The sequence below is a fragment of the Aegilops tauschii genome, chromosome 2, assembly GCF_002575655.3.
Source record: "Aegilops tauschii subsp. strangulata cultivar AL8/78 chromosome 2, Aet v6.0, whole genome shotgun sequence".
NCBI classification, from domain to species: Eukaryota; Viridiplantae; Streptophyta; class Magnoliopsida; order Poales; family Poaceae; genus Aegilops; species Aegilops tauschii.
In genome coordinates this window covers 80,084,299-80,099,404 of record NC_053036.3, presented here as the reverse complement: position 1 = coordinate 80,099,404, position 15,106 = coordinate 80,084,299, and the positions used below count along the sequence as shown (strand labels likewise).

The following is a 15,106-nucleotide window of genomic DNA, read 5'->3' as shown; positions in this document are numbered from 1 at the left end:
CCCTGGCTGCCATCCATTGCTGATGCTTGCTTCCGAAGGAAGAGGGGTGGTTTCACTGCACGCTCACGCGCACTGTTTTGCTTCTGGCGATGATTGTCTTGTCCGTCAAGTTTCTGGAACGCAAAAGGTTGTGCCAAAACCCCGTGAGGAGATCTGCTTTGCCCTGGAAGCTTGTGTACTTTACTCTTTTATTTCTTAGAATTCTGGAGGCTTGTGTAAAGTCATGCAAGCCGCCGATGCTACTTGAAAGATTACTTTCGTGTAGTAGTTCTGAATTTCAATCACTATCGTCTATGGGCAAGTCTTTGTCAATGAACCAGTGGGCAGCCTGCTTTCAGTAGAAAAACCATTGGACAGCCGTTGATCACCTGATTATTCGGGAGGTGCTTTGCAGTTTCGTGTATACGGCCGGGCGCCCTAAATCCGTCTCAAACGCAACCTCATCTCCTTGAAGCCGGCGGCCAACTGATCCGTTCGGCGCATGTCGATCTGCAGCCGGCGACCGCGTCCGATCTGGTTAATCTCAACTGCTCGTCGTCGTGTCTGTAGTGCCGCTAATAAATGAGTCGTGTGGTTTGGTCGTCACGCGCTGCAGTTCATCATCCTGACTACTAGTAGTATATTTCTATTAATGCTGTGGTGGGTGGTTCATTCGTGTCTCATCTGCGCCCATTGCTTCATTCCGAAGGAAGAGGGGCAAAGGTTTCACTGCACTCTCACGTGCCCTGCTTCGCTTAAGGCTATGATTATCTTATCTATGAAGTGTCTGGAACCAAATGCTGTGCCAAAAACCCGTGGGGATCTGCTTTTGGAGGCTTGTGTGAAGTCATCATGCAATGCATGTCGGCAATGCTAGTTGCAGCTGCAAATATTTGTCTTGAGCACGGGTTGGTTGTTTTGAGCGGCCAATATCTCTCTGCATCGTAGGGTAAAAATACAGTCACAATTGTGGGAGGGATAAAAGGTGGAATTCGCTCCCTTCTTCTTCTGCAACTCTGGTCGTGCGGATAAAATCTGAGTTTGTGAGGATGTCTGAATTTCGGTCGCTGACTCACTGTGGGCTCACGTCAGGGCAGGTCTTTATCGACGAACCGGTGGGCGGTCTTTGTTTTCCACAGAAAACTAGCCAAGAGTCGTTGGTCGCCGACTTGCCGTGGTTATTCCAGAGGCTCGCGCGCTGTGCACGTGTGATGCGCGGTGCGTGCTTGTCGATGAAGCGCAAGTGAACTGCGACATGGAGCACAATCCTATTTTCTTCTTTGGAAGCACGAGTTGCGTCCCAGAAAGAGTTTGTAGAGATCTATCTTAGTGAGATCTAGTTTTAAAGAAAAGATGTCAGGCCTCATGGCACTCGCCAAATACATAAGCAAGCCAATAATCTAAAAATACCTCAGTTGATCTCTATCAATCTGTCGATTCTTTCAAAGCCAACAGCGAGTCAGCGACGACGTACAAGCGGAGTTGCAGAAAAAGAAGCGGAGACATATTGTCCGCTCAAAACAACTGGTGCTCGAAACTAATATCTGCAGCTGTAACTAGCATTGCCGACTCGCATGACTTTCACACAAGCCTCCAAAAGCAGATCCCCACGGGTTTTTGGCACAGCGTTTGGTTCCAGACACTTCACCAATAAGATAATCATCGCCCCATTTTAGTGAATTATATCATAGTAGCTATACGTAAGTCGCCTGAAAATCGATTTTGGGCCAGTCAATTTTTTAGCCCTTGATTTCAGATTTGAGGTCTGTGCTTTTTTTCCCTGGACTGTTTTGAGTTGTTTTGGCCTGGTTCTGTGACCACAAATTTGGGTCAGTCAATTTCTTGATGGGCTGCGGCTCATTACCTGTGTAGCTCTGCCCTTCCCTCTCTTCCTTTGTGTCTTTTCTGATTTCTTCTTTAGGTGTTTTTGCATTTGTTTTCTTTCTTTATTAGTCGGTTTTTATTTTTTGGGGTTGTTTTTGGATGTTGGGTGAGTTTCACTATTATATGATCATTCTTTGCATAACATAAAAAAGGTTCAATTTCAGTGCAAAGCTGTGTGCAAGTTTTGTTTCTTAAATGGTAGTACAAATGCCACTAATTCATTGCTCCTTATGAAACTTCACTATTTTAATTTTGATTTATGTATTATTTTCTTTTATCTTTTATTTAAGGATAATACCAATGCGAATACTTCATTCCTTCTTAGGAAACTTATTATTTACAAAAATTCCACTATTGTTTACTTATTATTGCACATAAGAAGAAGGTGTTGTTTTTTTGTTTATTGTCTGCAATTTTTGTCATTGTTAGTTTTTAAAAAAGTCATTTTCTCTCTTCTTAAAGGTTAATACCAATGCCACTAATACAATCTTCCTTACAAATCTCTTATTTTGATTTTATTTTAGTTTTTGCTTTATTTCTTTCTTCTTATAGAGTAATACCAAAGTTACTAATTCATTATTTCCTAGAAAACTTCATTATTGTGATTTTTAGTGTTATTTCATTTTGTTTCTTCTTTAGTGGTAATACTAATGCCACTCTTTCAATCATTCTTAGGAAACTCTTTTTTTGTAAAATTTCACTATTATATGGTTATTCTTGCATATTATAAAGAAATGCAATCTCTTTGTAAATCATGCCAATTTTGTCACTATTTGTTTTATTAATTTTCATTTTCTTTCTTCTTAAAGGGTAATACCAATACCATTAATTCATTCTTTCTTACGCAAATTTATTATTTTGGTTTATTTTTTATGTCATTTTGTTTTTTTAAGTGTAATGCCAAAGCCACTAATTCATTATTTCTTAGAAAACTTCATTCCTCTTTAATGATTATACCATTGTCACTAATTGAAACTTCATTTTTGTGTAAATTCCACTATTATACGCTTAATCTTGTACTCCCTCCGTTCCGAATTACTCGTCGCAGGTATAGATGTATTTTAGTTCTAGATACATCCATTTCTACGACGAGTAATTTGGAACGGAGGGAGTATATTATAAAAAGCGTAATTTCTGTGTAAATTGTGTGCAAATTTTGTCGTTTTTTGTTTCGTCAATTTTCATTTTCTTTCTTCTTGAAGAGTAATAACAACGTCACTAACTCATTTTTTCTTAGAAAACTTCATTATTTTGATCTCCTTTTATTTTTATCTCAATTTGTTGTAATTCATTATTTCTTAGATAAAACTTCATTATTCTAATTTTAATTTAGTTTTTATTTTATTTTCATTTATTTGGGCGTAACAGTAATGCAACTAATTTGATCCTTGTTAGAAACGTTTTTCTTACAAATATTATACTATTATATGTTACGAAAAAGGCTTTCGCCCCGCTATATTGATATAGCAACCGCCCGATACAACAAAGAGTCCAATGCTGGGGCAAACAGCACAAGCATGCCCAAAAGAAACAAAAGAGAAAGAAGAGAGAAAATAATGTCCACAGCGTCGGATCGACGAAAACGATGATAACCCAAAACCGTTGCGCCCACCGGAGATGTACCACCTCGCTCCAGGCACCTCGAACCTCCGCATACCAAGCAGCACCTTCAGGAAGGAACACGACGACAACGACGCTGCTGCCCGGACAGGTCCTAGGGTTTCCCCTGGTACGCGGAGGGGCGTGGGGAAGGGGGAGACCCGACGCCCTTCAGGAAGGAACGATGGCGCCCACGGGCGTCACCGCTTCGGTGCCGGCAAGCCGGCCCGGATTTCTCCCATCCGCCAAACACCCACAACCCCGAACGGTCCGACGCGCACCACCAGACAAGCCACCCACGAACGTGCGCCACCACGGACTTGCCATCATCACCGCCGCCTCACCGTGGTCATCGAAGCGAGACCGACGAGGACGAGAGGGAGCAGCCGGGAACGAGGAACGGCAGCGAGGGCAGCCACGCCGGAGGAGACAACCTCCACCGCCATCGGCGGTCACCGACCGGACGCGGCAAGGGGAGCGTACCAGGCCCTCGAGGCCCGGCCGAGCCCAAAAGGGGCTCGTGAAGCACCCGTCGCCGAGCTGCAGTAGACGTGCCGCCGTCTCCACCACCCCCCGCACGAGCCGCACCACCACCGCCCCCGCCGGAGCCGCTGCAGGCGAGACCGAGTCAGGCCCGCCCAGACCCAGATGGGGCCCAAAAGGGCCCAGATCTGGGCCGAGAGGGCGCCGCCACCATCCACCGCGCCAGCGCGCCGCCAAGGGGCTGCGCCGCCGCCTCTAGGCCACCCGGAGTAGCCGCCGCTGCCGGAATCACCGTTGACCGAGGAGCACCGCGCACGGGGAAGGGACGGCCGTCGCCGCCGCCAACACCACGCGGGCAGGGCCCGGCGGCGGTGGGAGGAGGGGAACGGGAGGGGGAGGCGCTGGAGGGCGGGGAGATGGGCCCCCGGTCGCCTCGCTAGGGGAGGCAACGCGGGGGGCGGGCCGGGAGGGAGGAGGGAGGCGGGGCGCGGCGCGGCGCGCGCGGCCGGAGGCGCGGGAGGGTGGGGGGAGGGGGCCGGCGGCGGCGGCGGAGCGGGGGGAACCCTAGGAGCGCGACCCGGGGGCCTTCTCTCGTCTCTATGCACCAATTGCCTCATACTATTATATGTTTATTCTTGCATATTATTAAAAAAATGCAATTAACGTGTATATTGTGTGCAAATATTTTAATTTCTTTAATAGTTTTCCATTTCCTTTCTTCTTTTAGGGTAATATCAGTACCACTAATTCATTCTAACTTAGAAGATTTTATTTTTTATTTTGTTTTATTTTTATTTAGTGTATTAGTATAGGGGAATGAAAAGGTTAGAGAAAGTTGAAACACAGACTTTTGACTCTGGAAGTCTGGATCTTCACCACGATCATTATGCGCACAACACACTGCTGCAACACGCTAGCTCACTCACGGATGCATAGCCTGAGCTTGCTAGCTTGCGCGCGCCACGGCCAGCCGGAGCTAGCTAGTTCACGCATGCATTCAGCCGGGAGCTAGCTAGCTAACGGACGCACGCACACCGCAGGCTGCATGCAAAAGAAAAAAGTGACTGACCCAATTAGCAAATTCAGGCGACTGCCTAGTAGTTAGTCCCGAAGTATATATACTCCAGTAAGGTATATACTCCCTCAACTTTTAGGGGATCGATTAGAAATGCTCTAAGGAGCCTGTCCTCGCTTTGTGTAATTAATTTTGGTTTATATGGTTGTCTGCATCACTCGGTGCAGAAACTCAGGGTATTTTCCTCTTCTTGAAAAAGAAAAACTACACAAGCTGAATGGAATTATACATTTAGTAAAATTGAAATTATTATTTCAACACAAAACGTCAAGCAAGTACTCGAGCAGAGGCTGCCATGCCTTCGTTACATCCCAAGAGGAAAACAGAGCAACATATAGCTGTAATATCCTAACAAGCATCCTTCACCTGTTGAGGCACAGATCATCAGAAAAGCAATGGCTTCAGAGGAACAGAGCTCCATCTTTTGTCAACATCCGTGCCAAACGGCCCTTCCAGAATGGCTGTCCAGGTAACCTCCACCTGAAGCTCATAGGAACCATGATTGCAAACCTTCTCCCTCCTGAGGGTATTGTAGAGTGACACAGGTGCACTCACCATCACCATCACGGGAAGTAAAACAAACACTGAGCGCGATTTCTTCATACTCATCATCATACAAGGCACTAGGCACATGGACGGCCACCAGATCACGGCTTAACGCGATTGAACCGCCGTCTCCGATCAATCTACGGCCGCCCATCGCTCTGCTTTCGTGTTCATCATATAGAATGACATGGCTCTCGGTGTCTCCGGCGGTCCAGGCGGTTATCTTGCTACTGAAAGGGGCGTCGCAGGGTCCATTCAGAATACTGATTTTGACGGTAGCTGCCACCGAATATGGAACGGGCGCTAGTACCAGTTCTACCGTGCTCAGCCAGCTAGATAGCAGCTCAGCCTTGGGTCCCTTCTCCAAGGGAACAGGGTAGTGTTCTATGACACCTTTGCTGAAATCTCTGTCGCCGGTGGTTCCGTCGCCCTTGATCTTCAGGTTGAACTCGAAGAAGATGGTGTCTGGCACGACGAGCCCTCGGTTTGGGCCTGTCAAAGTCAGCATGTCCTCCTGCACAAGGGTTTAGGAAAAGATGATCAACGTCAAAATGTCTTCAGATAGTTAGCTAAGCTAGTATATATATCCAATTAATTGCGGTTGGAACCAAGCATAACTGGTCTGAAAATTTCAAATACACGAGAGGTTAACGTGGATATCGTTTTTAGGGTTTATTATGGAGGAACAGATAGATACCGGCGACTCGATGAACTGGGGATCATCCCTGTCGCGGCGGAACAAGTAGACGCATCTGTAGTCGGCGTCGTCCCTCGCGAGCACGGTGCCAAAGACACTGATCGGGTAGCCCACGTCGGAGTCGGCCACCTTGAGGGAAATGACGTTGACCGATGATTGCACGGCCGAGCTCTGCTGAGAAGAGGTGAGCTCCTGAAGGCGCGGCCCGTGGATAGCCTCGGCTGTAAAAGAATTCATTCATGTCAGCAAATCGGCTAAACGAGATTGTTAGTTAGTTCCGCAAGGGTATACTGACACTCTTGGTCGAGGTCGAAGAGGGCTATGTTGAAGCTGGAGAAGCGGGTGCAGACGTCGGCGTTGGACTTGGGGTCGTGCTCGGTGAGCTCTCGGCAGCAGACGATGTGGAGCGCCCGCAGCGCCTTCTCCTCGTCCGTCAGCTCCGGGTCCGGCTCCAGCAGCCGCAGCATCTCCTCCCGTGTCAGCTCCGGCACGCTGCTGTCCGTGTCCGTCGTGTCTGACTCCGTCCCTGCCCCCGATGTGTCCGTGTCCGTCGCCGTCGTTTCCGTCACAGACTCCGTCTCCGTCTCCGGCTCTGCCGTCGCCATCTCACCCTCCCAGAGCGTGCCGTGTTTCGACTAGCGCGTCGCCGTCTCGCTCGGCTCCGACCTGAGAACGCGATCCTGATTTTGAGAGGGGCTGGTGGCTCGATGGCCGTGGCGCGTCCTACATACACCACCAGCCAGGAGGCTGGTTCCGATTTTGAGAGGGACTCGGAAGGGACGGGAGGGTACCCTACGCTAACCAACCAGAGAACACCCCTATCTCTCTGTCTCTTTGTCGAACCACAACTCCTGAATTCAAATCCATCCCCACGCGTTCCACCCTAGCACCCAGCAAATAGCACCACCCTACCCGGGAACATACTTGCACATGTGGAATATCTTTCATCTTCATCTTTTGCTGCGATAGCAACACGCTGCTCAATGTTCGTCGATACGAATAATCGACCTGATCAATACATTACTGCTAGCTTACACGTACCAGACACATTTCATCAATCTCAGGACAGCAGTTTAAGCCAACTCCGACAATGATGTCAACATCGAGCACATAGACAGGTTTGCGAGATGAACGTTTCTCTCGAAGCCAAAATAGGATTAGTTTTACGGGATCCAGCTTATCAGAGGCTTCTCTACCTTGACTCCGCCTCTTTGATTGTCCGGATGAGATGGGAGACACGATACTGGAGCTTCTCGTTCTCCACGGTCAGCTTCCGGTTCTGCAAGGTTCGACAATTAAGTGATGTGGTTACACTAGGATCAGACAGTGGTATGGTGGTGACGGTTAGTTTCAGGTAATAAATCAGATACCTGTTCCTTCTCAGCAAGACATTCTTTGGTGGCTGCGTCAAGCTTTGACTCAAGATTTCTCATGGCAGATGAACTTGCCTCGGATGCGCCATCTAGTGAACAAGGAGGGAATGAGGTGTCTCTTTCACAAACATGCTCCTCCTAAATACCCAAAACCATATATAAAATTACCTTTGTTCAGCAGCAGGGCTTCCAGCTTTGCCAACCGTGCCTGCAAAATATGAAGGATCCCACCATAAAATAGACAGAAAACATTTAGGGGACACATGTATGGGTGTAGTATGAGTACGCATGTACTAGACATCCGTGCAATACATCTTAACTAAGCATGATAAGTGTGTCTTCGCATTCCATGTGGATGGATAAATACATCAATACACTTTGAGTTGTTCACCATCAATAAAGAAACAAAACAGGCAGCACCGCTGCAGGATTGCTAAAAATAGTACTACTCCGTCCCATAATATAAATACGTTTTTGAAGCTAAAACAGTTTGAAAAACGTTGTTATATTATGGGACGGAGGGAGTACTGCTTATTCATACAGCATAGCCGTTGGTACAGATAGTAGAGTGACACCCCAAGATTAGTTCAATTAGGCAAGAACAGCTTTTAAATGTGTGGAACTGCCAAATAAGACCGTGTCTCCTAAAAGAGATTGAAACTTGTATGTTAAAAATGTTGTAGCGTTACACGGTATAACCCGTTTAAAAAAATGCGTCTATACCCACCCTGTCAAATCAATATGTTAGGACACCAGTGGTTCAATGGGTCGTATTTCTGAAGGCAGCTAGACCGGCAACAAATAATATGAATCTAAAATCTGTTGCAGCAGTTGGTTGCTCGCTGACCGACATAGATTTCAATTTGCTCCAAATCAAGCACAACATAACACATGCACAAACCGACTCCAGTAAGTTTTCCATTGCTTCCATGTGGCAGATCATTTTGAACGTCAAGTGTCAACAAAACAAACATAACAGGCCTCATTGCTCAAAGAACAGCTAAAAACAGTTATACATGCATCATAACCAGTGGCAGACAATAGAGCAGCATGACAAGTTACTTGGATTAGTTATTTGAGAATACAGTATCGGTAGAAAGCACAATGCAGTGAACCTCCATCTGTGAATTTGTGGAATTAAATTATCTGCTCTGTAATAACAAACTAAAATTCAGAGCTTCAAATGTGGCAAAAATTATACCATCCCTTCCCCAATAATCAGTACGACAAATTTTTTTTCGAAAAGGTAAATGCGTTGATGAGCCAGCGCCTTGGCTACAGAAAAGCAACGGATTCTGGAACATCTGTCTGGGAATTGCATAACTGAAGTTCTGTTCCAGCAGCCGGGTGGTCTCGCGGACTACATACAATTCTTGCAGGCAAGTAACAAAAGTAGTCGTCTAGAAGCTGCTGAGGTCGTACTGAGTTGGATCTGCTCGAAATCAAGCCCACCACGCGCACACAAACCTACACCGCTATGCCCTAATTCGATAATCCATGAACAAATCGATAGCCTTAGCGCACCGGACTTCTAAACTAGGGCTACAGTTCTCGAACGGAGCAGAGATGGTCAGGGGGGCAGGGGAGGAGACAGACGGAGCGAACCTCGGCATCGGAAGCTCTCTCCTCGAAGGATTTCAGGGCTGCCGCCGGCCCCGCCGCCATCCTCGCCGCCCGTGCCCTCGGAGTCGGAGGGGAGTTGACAAGTGGGAAGAGCTGGATGGGAAGAGGCTTCAGGTTTGTGGCCCAGGATAAGAACAAAGGCCCGTTATTAAGCAAGGACAGCAAGGTTGCAAGCTTAGACCAACCTTTTTTTTTCCTTTTCTTTCTCTTAGGCCAGAAATAATAATAAAAAATACTCCAGATCTGTAGACCACCTAGCGACGACTACAAGTACTGAAGTGAGTCGAAGGCGCACCGCCGTCATCGCCCCTCCCTCGCCGGAGCTAGGCAAAACTTGTTGTAGTAGAAAGTCGGGAAATCGCCCATAGGACCAGCGCACCAGAACAACAACCGCCGTCAATAAAGCGTAGCATAGATCGGAAAGATCCAACTTTAAGACACATGAATGTAGACGAATGACGACCAAATCGAAACAGATCCACCAAAGACAGATCCACCGAAGACACATCTCCACGCTTTCACCGATGATGCTAAACGCACCACCTGGACGGGTGCTACTAGCTAGGTGGGAAGAATGTTATTTGATCTTCAGAGAGCCGCCGTTGTCTCACCTTCCTAAGCAGGACATAAAGCCTAACAAAACTCAAAGAGACAGCTAAAAAAGGGAGCCCTCTCGCCGGCATGTGCGGGAATCCATCACGCCTCCTGGCTCTAAAGCCACCGGAGATGAGGCGGACCGCCGCCAGCAACGGCGGCAAGAGGTAGAGGAACCCTGAGCTTCTTTTTATGAGGTGCATGCAAACTTCTGAATGGAACTAGCAAAGTGCTTCTTTCGTTGCATTTTTTCCAACCTTGCCGAACTTATGAAGTATGAAAAAACAAAATTCATCATTGAATCGTGTCGAGCAGTAAACATCACTATTCAAAATTTATGTGTTTATGTTCAACTTTCTTATTACATGTTCTACATTTTTTTGTATACATCATGAAAACAATTTATACACATTTAACTTTTTTAAAGATGATTACATTTTTCCAAATGCTTGATTAACATTCTTAAATACATGATCAACTTGTTTTTTCATACACATTACATAAGAAACATTTTTATACACATTTAACATTTTACAAATGCTAGATTAACAGTTTGAAATGTTTTATGTAGAGTGCTTTTTGTAATATGAATATTTAAAATATTTGGAAGTATAAACAAAAACAAAAAAAGGGAAGAAAAGGAATTAAATGAGGTTGTGGCCTCCCACGAGCTGGGCCGGCCCGGTCTCGCGCTCCCTCACGCGAGGCTGTCCTGCGTCTCCTGTCAAGCGAGACATAGGCACGCCCATGAGGATCTAAAAAAAAAGGCACGCCCATGAACTGTGGCGTCATGGTCTCCAACCTTTCTCCCTCTAATTAGTTTATAGTAAAGTAGTATATTTTTGCCTGCCTCCCACCACTGTTGCACCATCTTCGATCCAGTAGCAGTAGGCTAGACATGAGACCTCCGCCAGAGCCACTGTGCTGCACGTGCCGTAGCAGGCAACACCTTCGGGGTGATTGCTTTTGTCATAGGTTGCCTTTTCCACGACTTCAATGACGGCTTGCGCTCCGGTGAAAACACGAGATCTATGATCAAGCCATGTTGACGCGCGCCTGCGCCATGTCCTTGCTGAAGGTGATGGATTGAAGCTTAACTTTGGGGATGAGAATCCAAAGTTAAACCTTGTGTTGACTCGCCATAGTCTAGGAGTTGTGTATTTTTCGCTTTGATATCGTGTTGTAACATAAGGTTAGTGGTTATTTGATCGAGTTACTATCGCGAGGCATAGGGCCTCGGATTTTCTTTTCGCTTTACTCTGGGTTGATGTTTTTCGGCTGCTAGATTTTGCATTCATAATAATTTATGGTTGCATGCATGGTCGTGATGCAGAGGCCGGGGGTTATCCTCTTTTTCAAAAAAAAAAACACAAAGGTATTGCTACGTATGCTTGGTCTACTAAACTGACTAAATGATTTCCTTGCTTGTACAATCTGCTGCAAGCAGAAATATTTTCTTTTGCGGGATGATCCAATAATATTTCTAATTTGATATAAGGATACACATGCCTTGTACATCTTGGAGAGAGATATATAAAGTACCACAATACATGATGTTTGGACAAAATGTAAAAGCATCGATCATTATTTCGTTGGACACTGGGACTTCATATCAACCTGGTCCCTTTATTCTGGAATCCTTATTTGGGGAGCATGTGATCACAAGATGCGCCTTAGTTTTTGTAGTTAGCTAGGAGAGACTCAATAGCTGCATTTTTGGCCTGTACATCTTCATACCGGATTCGATAGCCATGCCCTGGGGAAAGATAACTCACAAATTAGTTCAAGTTACAGAAACGCAATTGAACCGAATATCTTATGGGATGGGTTGCAAATCCAGGTATCAAACTGAATTTGGGTAATATATATATATTTTGTATGCAATAATGAAGGGATGCTCACCAGGTAAATACCACTCAAAATCTAGGTCCAGTAACTTCCTCATACTATCCAGTTGCAAATTCACTGCGCAACAGATATATATACATTGATCAGGATTTAAATTTAACTCTGGTACAGTTGAATATTGGTCTCGATCACTTGAGATAGGAAATCTATGGAGAAGGGTGGATTGTACTACCTGATTGCTTGCTGTACATCCGAAAGAGATTCAGTTCGTCTGAATATTCTGATTTTGCGACATGGTCGCCAGTGAATAGCGCCTTTAGCGGTTTGTACAACAAGCAGACCGAGCCCTACATAAAATGTTTTCATTTTCATGAGTGAATCTTACCTTAGATGTGTAGGAGAAGATCAGTATGGTGCAACATAATTATTGCTAAAATGACCACGCATTAATGACATCATTACCATCCATCCATCCATCTTGTCTATCCAAAGAACAATATACAAGCATAGTTCTCTGAAGTTTAAGAAAAACTGGAGAGGATGGGGTTGATAATCTTATACTATATTTATAACCTTATAGTGCAGCCAGCTAGCCAGAAGCCCAACTCCTCTTTAATCCATAAACTTCTCCATAACAAAAGTCTAGAAGTATATTCAATGTAATTCTATTCAATGAGTTGAGTTTCTTACTTCGGTATGGCCTGGAGTATGGATAAGTTCAAAATCACTCCCAATGTTCCAGGGACCACTTCCAGTAAGTTTCCACTCGACATCAGCAGTAATGTCCACTACCTGTGTCAGCAAGGTTATTGCAGCAGATAGTCAGGGCAAACATCATAAAGCAAATTACAATTTTAGAATATATGAATTGTAATACGACTTCGAATATCCTTCTAAACATCATGTAAGATATTCCAGTAAGTTTCTTTCTACGGGTGTTCTTACATCTCCTGAATGGATGATTCTCTCGCATTTCAACCGCTCGGCCCACTTCCGATGATCCGCTACATCATCACTGTTTGGTAATTGGTTAGATACTCTTCAATCTCCTTAATAAAAAGGTCCACAAATGCACAAATGAATAGATAAATGTAGAACTGTGCAAGTCTGAACATACATGTGGGTCAAAAACATGTAGCGCGCTCCACCGAGCTTCTCAATCTTGTCCACCAGTCTCGGCGTATACCTTGGACTTAAACATTAAGAGGTTATCAGAACAACTACAGCAATATATTCGGTTGCTATTTGTCCATCTACGGGGAAAAACAGAGTACTATAACAGGTAAATATATCACTATATATCCATCAAGGATTCAAGGTTCCGACCAAAAATCAATTAACGAACAACGGTAAACTACACATATGTGTTACAGGGACCTATTACTTACTTCCTTCATGTCACATTGCTATGCAAATTGTTTCAATACTACTCCCTCCGTACCAAAATATAAGACGTTTTTTCAGTTTAAATTGAACTGCAAAAACGTCTTATATTTTAGTGCAGAGGTAGTACTACTTTGTGCTTAAACTGAACTTTTATCAGAAACATATGCAGCATTGCAGCCGAGGGGAGACTTCATAGGTTGCTCGGCATTCAGTTACCTGTCAACCATTATGTTTCCTTCTGGGTGAACTATGAGATAAGATGTTGCTCCATATGAGGACTCGGAATGGTAACCGCAAAGGTAAACACCCTGAAACACATCACGTATATAGGGTAAAAAATGATTAACCAACACGGTAAAAAACAAGCACACAACTTTTTGGTGCTGAATTTCGTATTTACTGGAGGAAGTTAAAGAGGGAGCATATATGAAATTGTTCATACAGGAAGATCGTCGTCGATGGGGAGCGGGAACGTGTTCTGCACTTGGAGAATGTCCTTCGCGGGCTTGTCGGTGTGGATCGAGGCTGTTGGGCAAGAGAGCAAAGCCTGCAAAAATGTACAGAGATAACATGAACTCCATTGTTCAGTAACTATTCTTGAAAGCAAAACGGAAATTTTGTCAGCCTTCAGTGTTGCGCGTCTAAATTTTACTGGTTAGTTGCAGCTAGCGGTAGTAATGATGTTACCTGCAGTGCCTTGGTCCTCTCCTCCTCGGAGCTGGGCTGCGCCGCCACGGCGGACATGCCGTCCACCCTCTTGAACACCTCCGGCGCCATCCACCGGCAGGTGGCGCAGTCGATGCACCGGTGGTCTGCTCACGCACGCGCGTCAAGCTAGATCAGGCGCAAAGTAGTACAGTACTACATAACACAGTTATACTGAATCTGAGGTCGGACAAGGGAGCTCACCGACGAAGAACTCGCCGGAGACGTTCTGCTCTCGCCGCCGGTTCCGTTTGTCGAGCGCCGCAGGGGACGCGGCGGCGCGGACCACCGAGGCGGGGCGTCGGCCGGGACGTGCGCCTGACGGCGGAGAGGCGAGGGACGCGGCGGCCCGAAGGCTGAGCGCCATGGCAGTGAGCCGGTGACTCGACTGAAAGGAGATAGCTAGCGAGTGACGGGTGAGCTCTTCCGTCTCTGCACTGCAGCCACGTACCTGTGAAGCTGATTAGCTGAACTGAGCTGAGCTGAGCTTGAGCTCGTTCGATAAGTACATATTGCTGTCTCTGAGTACTGAGTAGTGCACTTAATAGGAGCATGGGAGTATGGAACCATGTGTGAATGGCTCGAGATTCTTCAGACAGTGACGCCATTGCTGACCGCACATCTGAGTTTGCATGATATATCCACATGATTGGGAGAAGAAACAAGCACACGTATTATCAGTTTATATCACTTCTGTAGATGGAAAACAGTGTACTGCCTACTTGTGGCAAGCAATTACCCAATTTGCTTCGTGCGGGTACCAGGATCATCACAGGATCTTTTGTCCGGAAAAGATGAGGATTAGGGCTGTTGAATTTGACTTCAGTCCAGGCAATGTGAACACAGCTGCAGACACGGGCAGGCAAGCAGATTCCCCTTTGCCACCTCCTCCTTCTCGCACGTTTTAAGCTCATTTGCGCCTTCGAACGGTTTGATTAATCTTATCTCTCTCAAAAAGAAGGTAAGGGCAACACCAACTCGGATCATCTAAGAGCATCTCCAGCCGCATCCCCAGAAAGGCCTCCCCAGGCGATTTTTTCACGCCGGCGCCGAAAAAACGGCCCAGTCGCGCCCTCAGAAGCCCAATTTTCGCCGGCCTGGGCCGAAATCAGCGCCGGCGGACCCAGGCCGAACCCGGCGCGTTGGGGGGCGCCCGGGGCGAGCGGTTTTGGCGCGAAAGAGCCGCGGGCCAGCCGCGTTAGCGACACCGCGCCTCGGTTTCCCGCGGGGAATCAATGGCAAGGCTGCCGCCGGTCAGCCTTGCCATTGATTTCTCACGGGCGGCGCGTCACGGGGCGGCGCGCCGACGTCTCC

The 15,106-nt window shown here is 46.3% G+C and overlaps 3 protein-coding genes across 3 annotated transcripts; all 3 read right to left on the bottom strand.

Annotated features, from left to right (window-relative positions):
• Positions 1-5,250: 5,250 nt before the first annotated feature.
• Positions 5,251-7,088, bottom strand: LOC109743148 (uncharacterized). Its single transcript, XM_040401668.3, has 2 exons — positions 6,264-7,088; positions 5,251-6,080 (listed from the first exon to the last, which is right to left on the bottom strand). The coding sequence occupies exons 1-2, from the start codon at positions 6,498-6,500 to the stop codon at positions 5,508-5,510; spliced, it is 810 nt and encodes a 269-aa protein (XP_040257602.2). The 5' UTR covers positions 6,501-7,088; the 3' UTR covers positions 5,251-5,507.
• A 106-nt stretch (positions 7,089-7,194) lies between these two features.
• LOC109743165 (uncharacterized) lies at positions 7,195-9,398 on the bottom strand. Its single transcript, XM_020302237.4, has 4 exons — positions 9,242-9,398; positions 7,805-7,844; positions 7,634-7,725; positions 7,195-7,542 (listed from the first exon to the last, which is right to left on the bottom strand). The coding sequence occupies exons 1-4, from the start codon at positions 9,299-9,301 to the stop codon at positions 7,456-7,458; spliced, it is 279 nt and encodes a 92-aa protein (XP_020157826.1). The 5' UTR covers positions 9,302-9,398; the 3' UTR covers positions 7,195-7,455.
• Positions 9,399-11,269: 1,871 nt separating this feature from the next.
• Positions 11,270-14,312, bottom strand: LOC109743166 (uncharacterized). The gene is made up of 10 exons (XM_020302238.3): positions 13,997-14,312; positions 13,775-13,899; positions 13,530-13,634; positions 13,304-13,395; positions 12,819-12,893; positions 12,647-12,716; positions 12,392-12,493; positions 11,934-12,048; positions 11,756-11,818; positions 11,270-11,609 (listed from the first exon to the last, which is right to left on the bottom strand). The coding sequence occupies exons 1-10, from the start codon at positions 14,157-14,159 to the stop codon at positions 11,527-11,529; spliced, it is 993 nt and encodes a 330-aa protein (XP_020157827.1). The 5' UTR covers positions 14,160-14,312; the 3' UTR covers positions 11,270-11,526.
• Between the last annotated feature and the right edge of the window lie 794 nt (positions 14,313-15,106).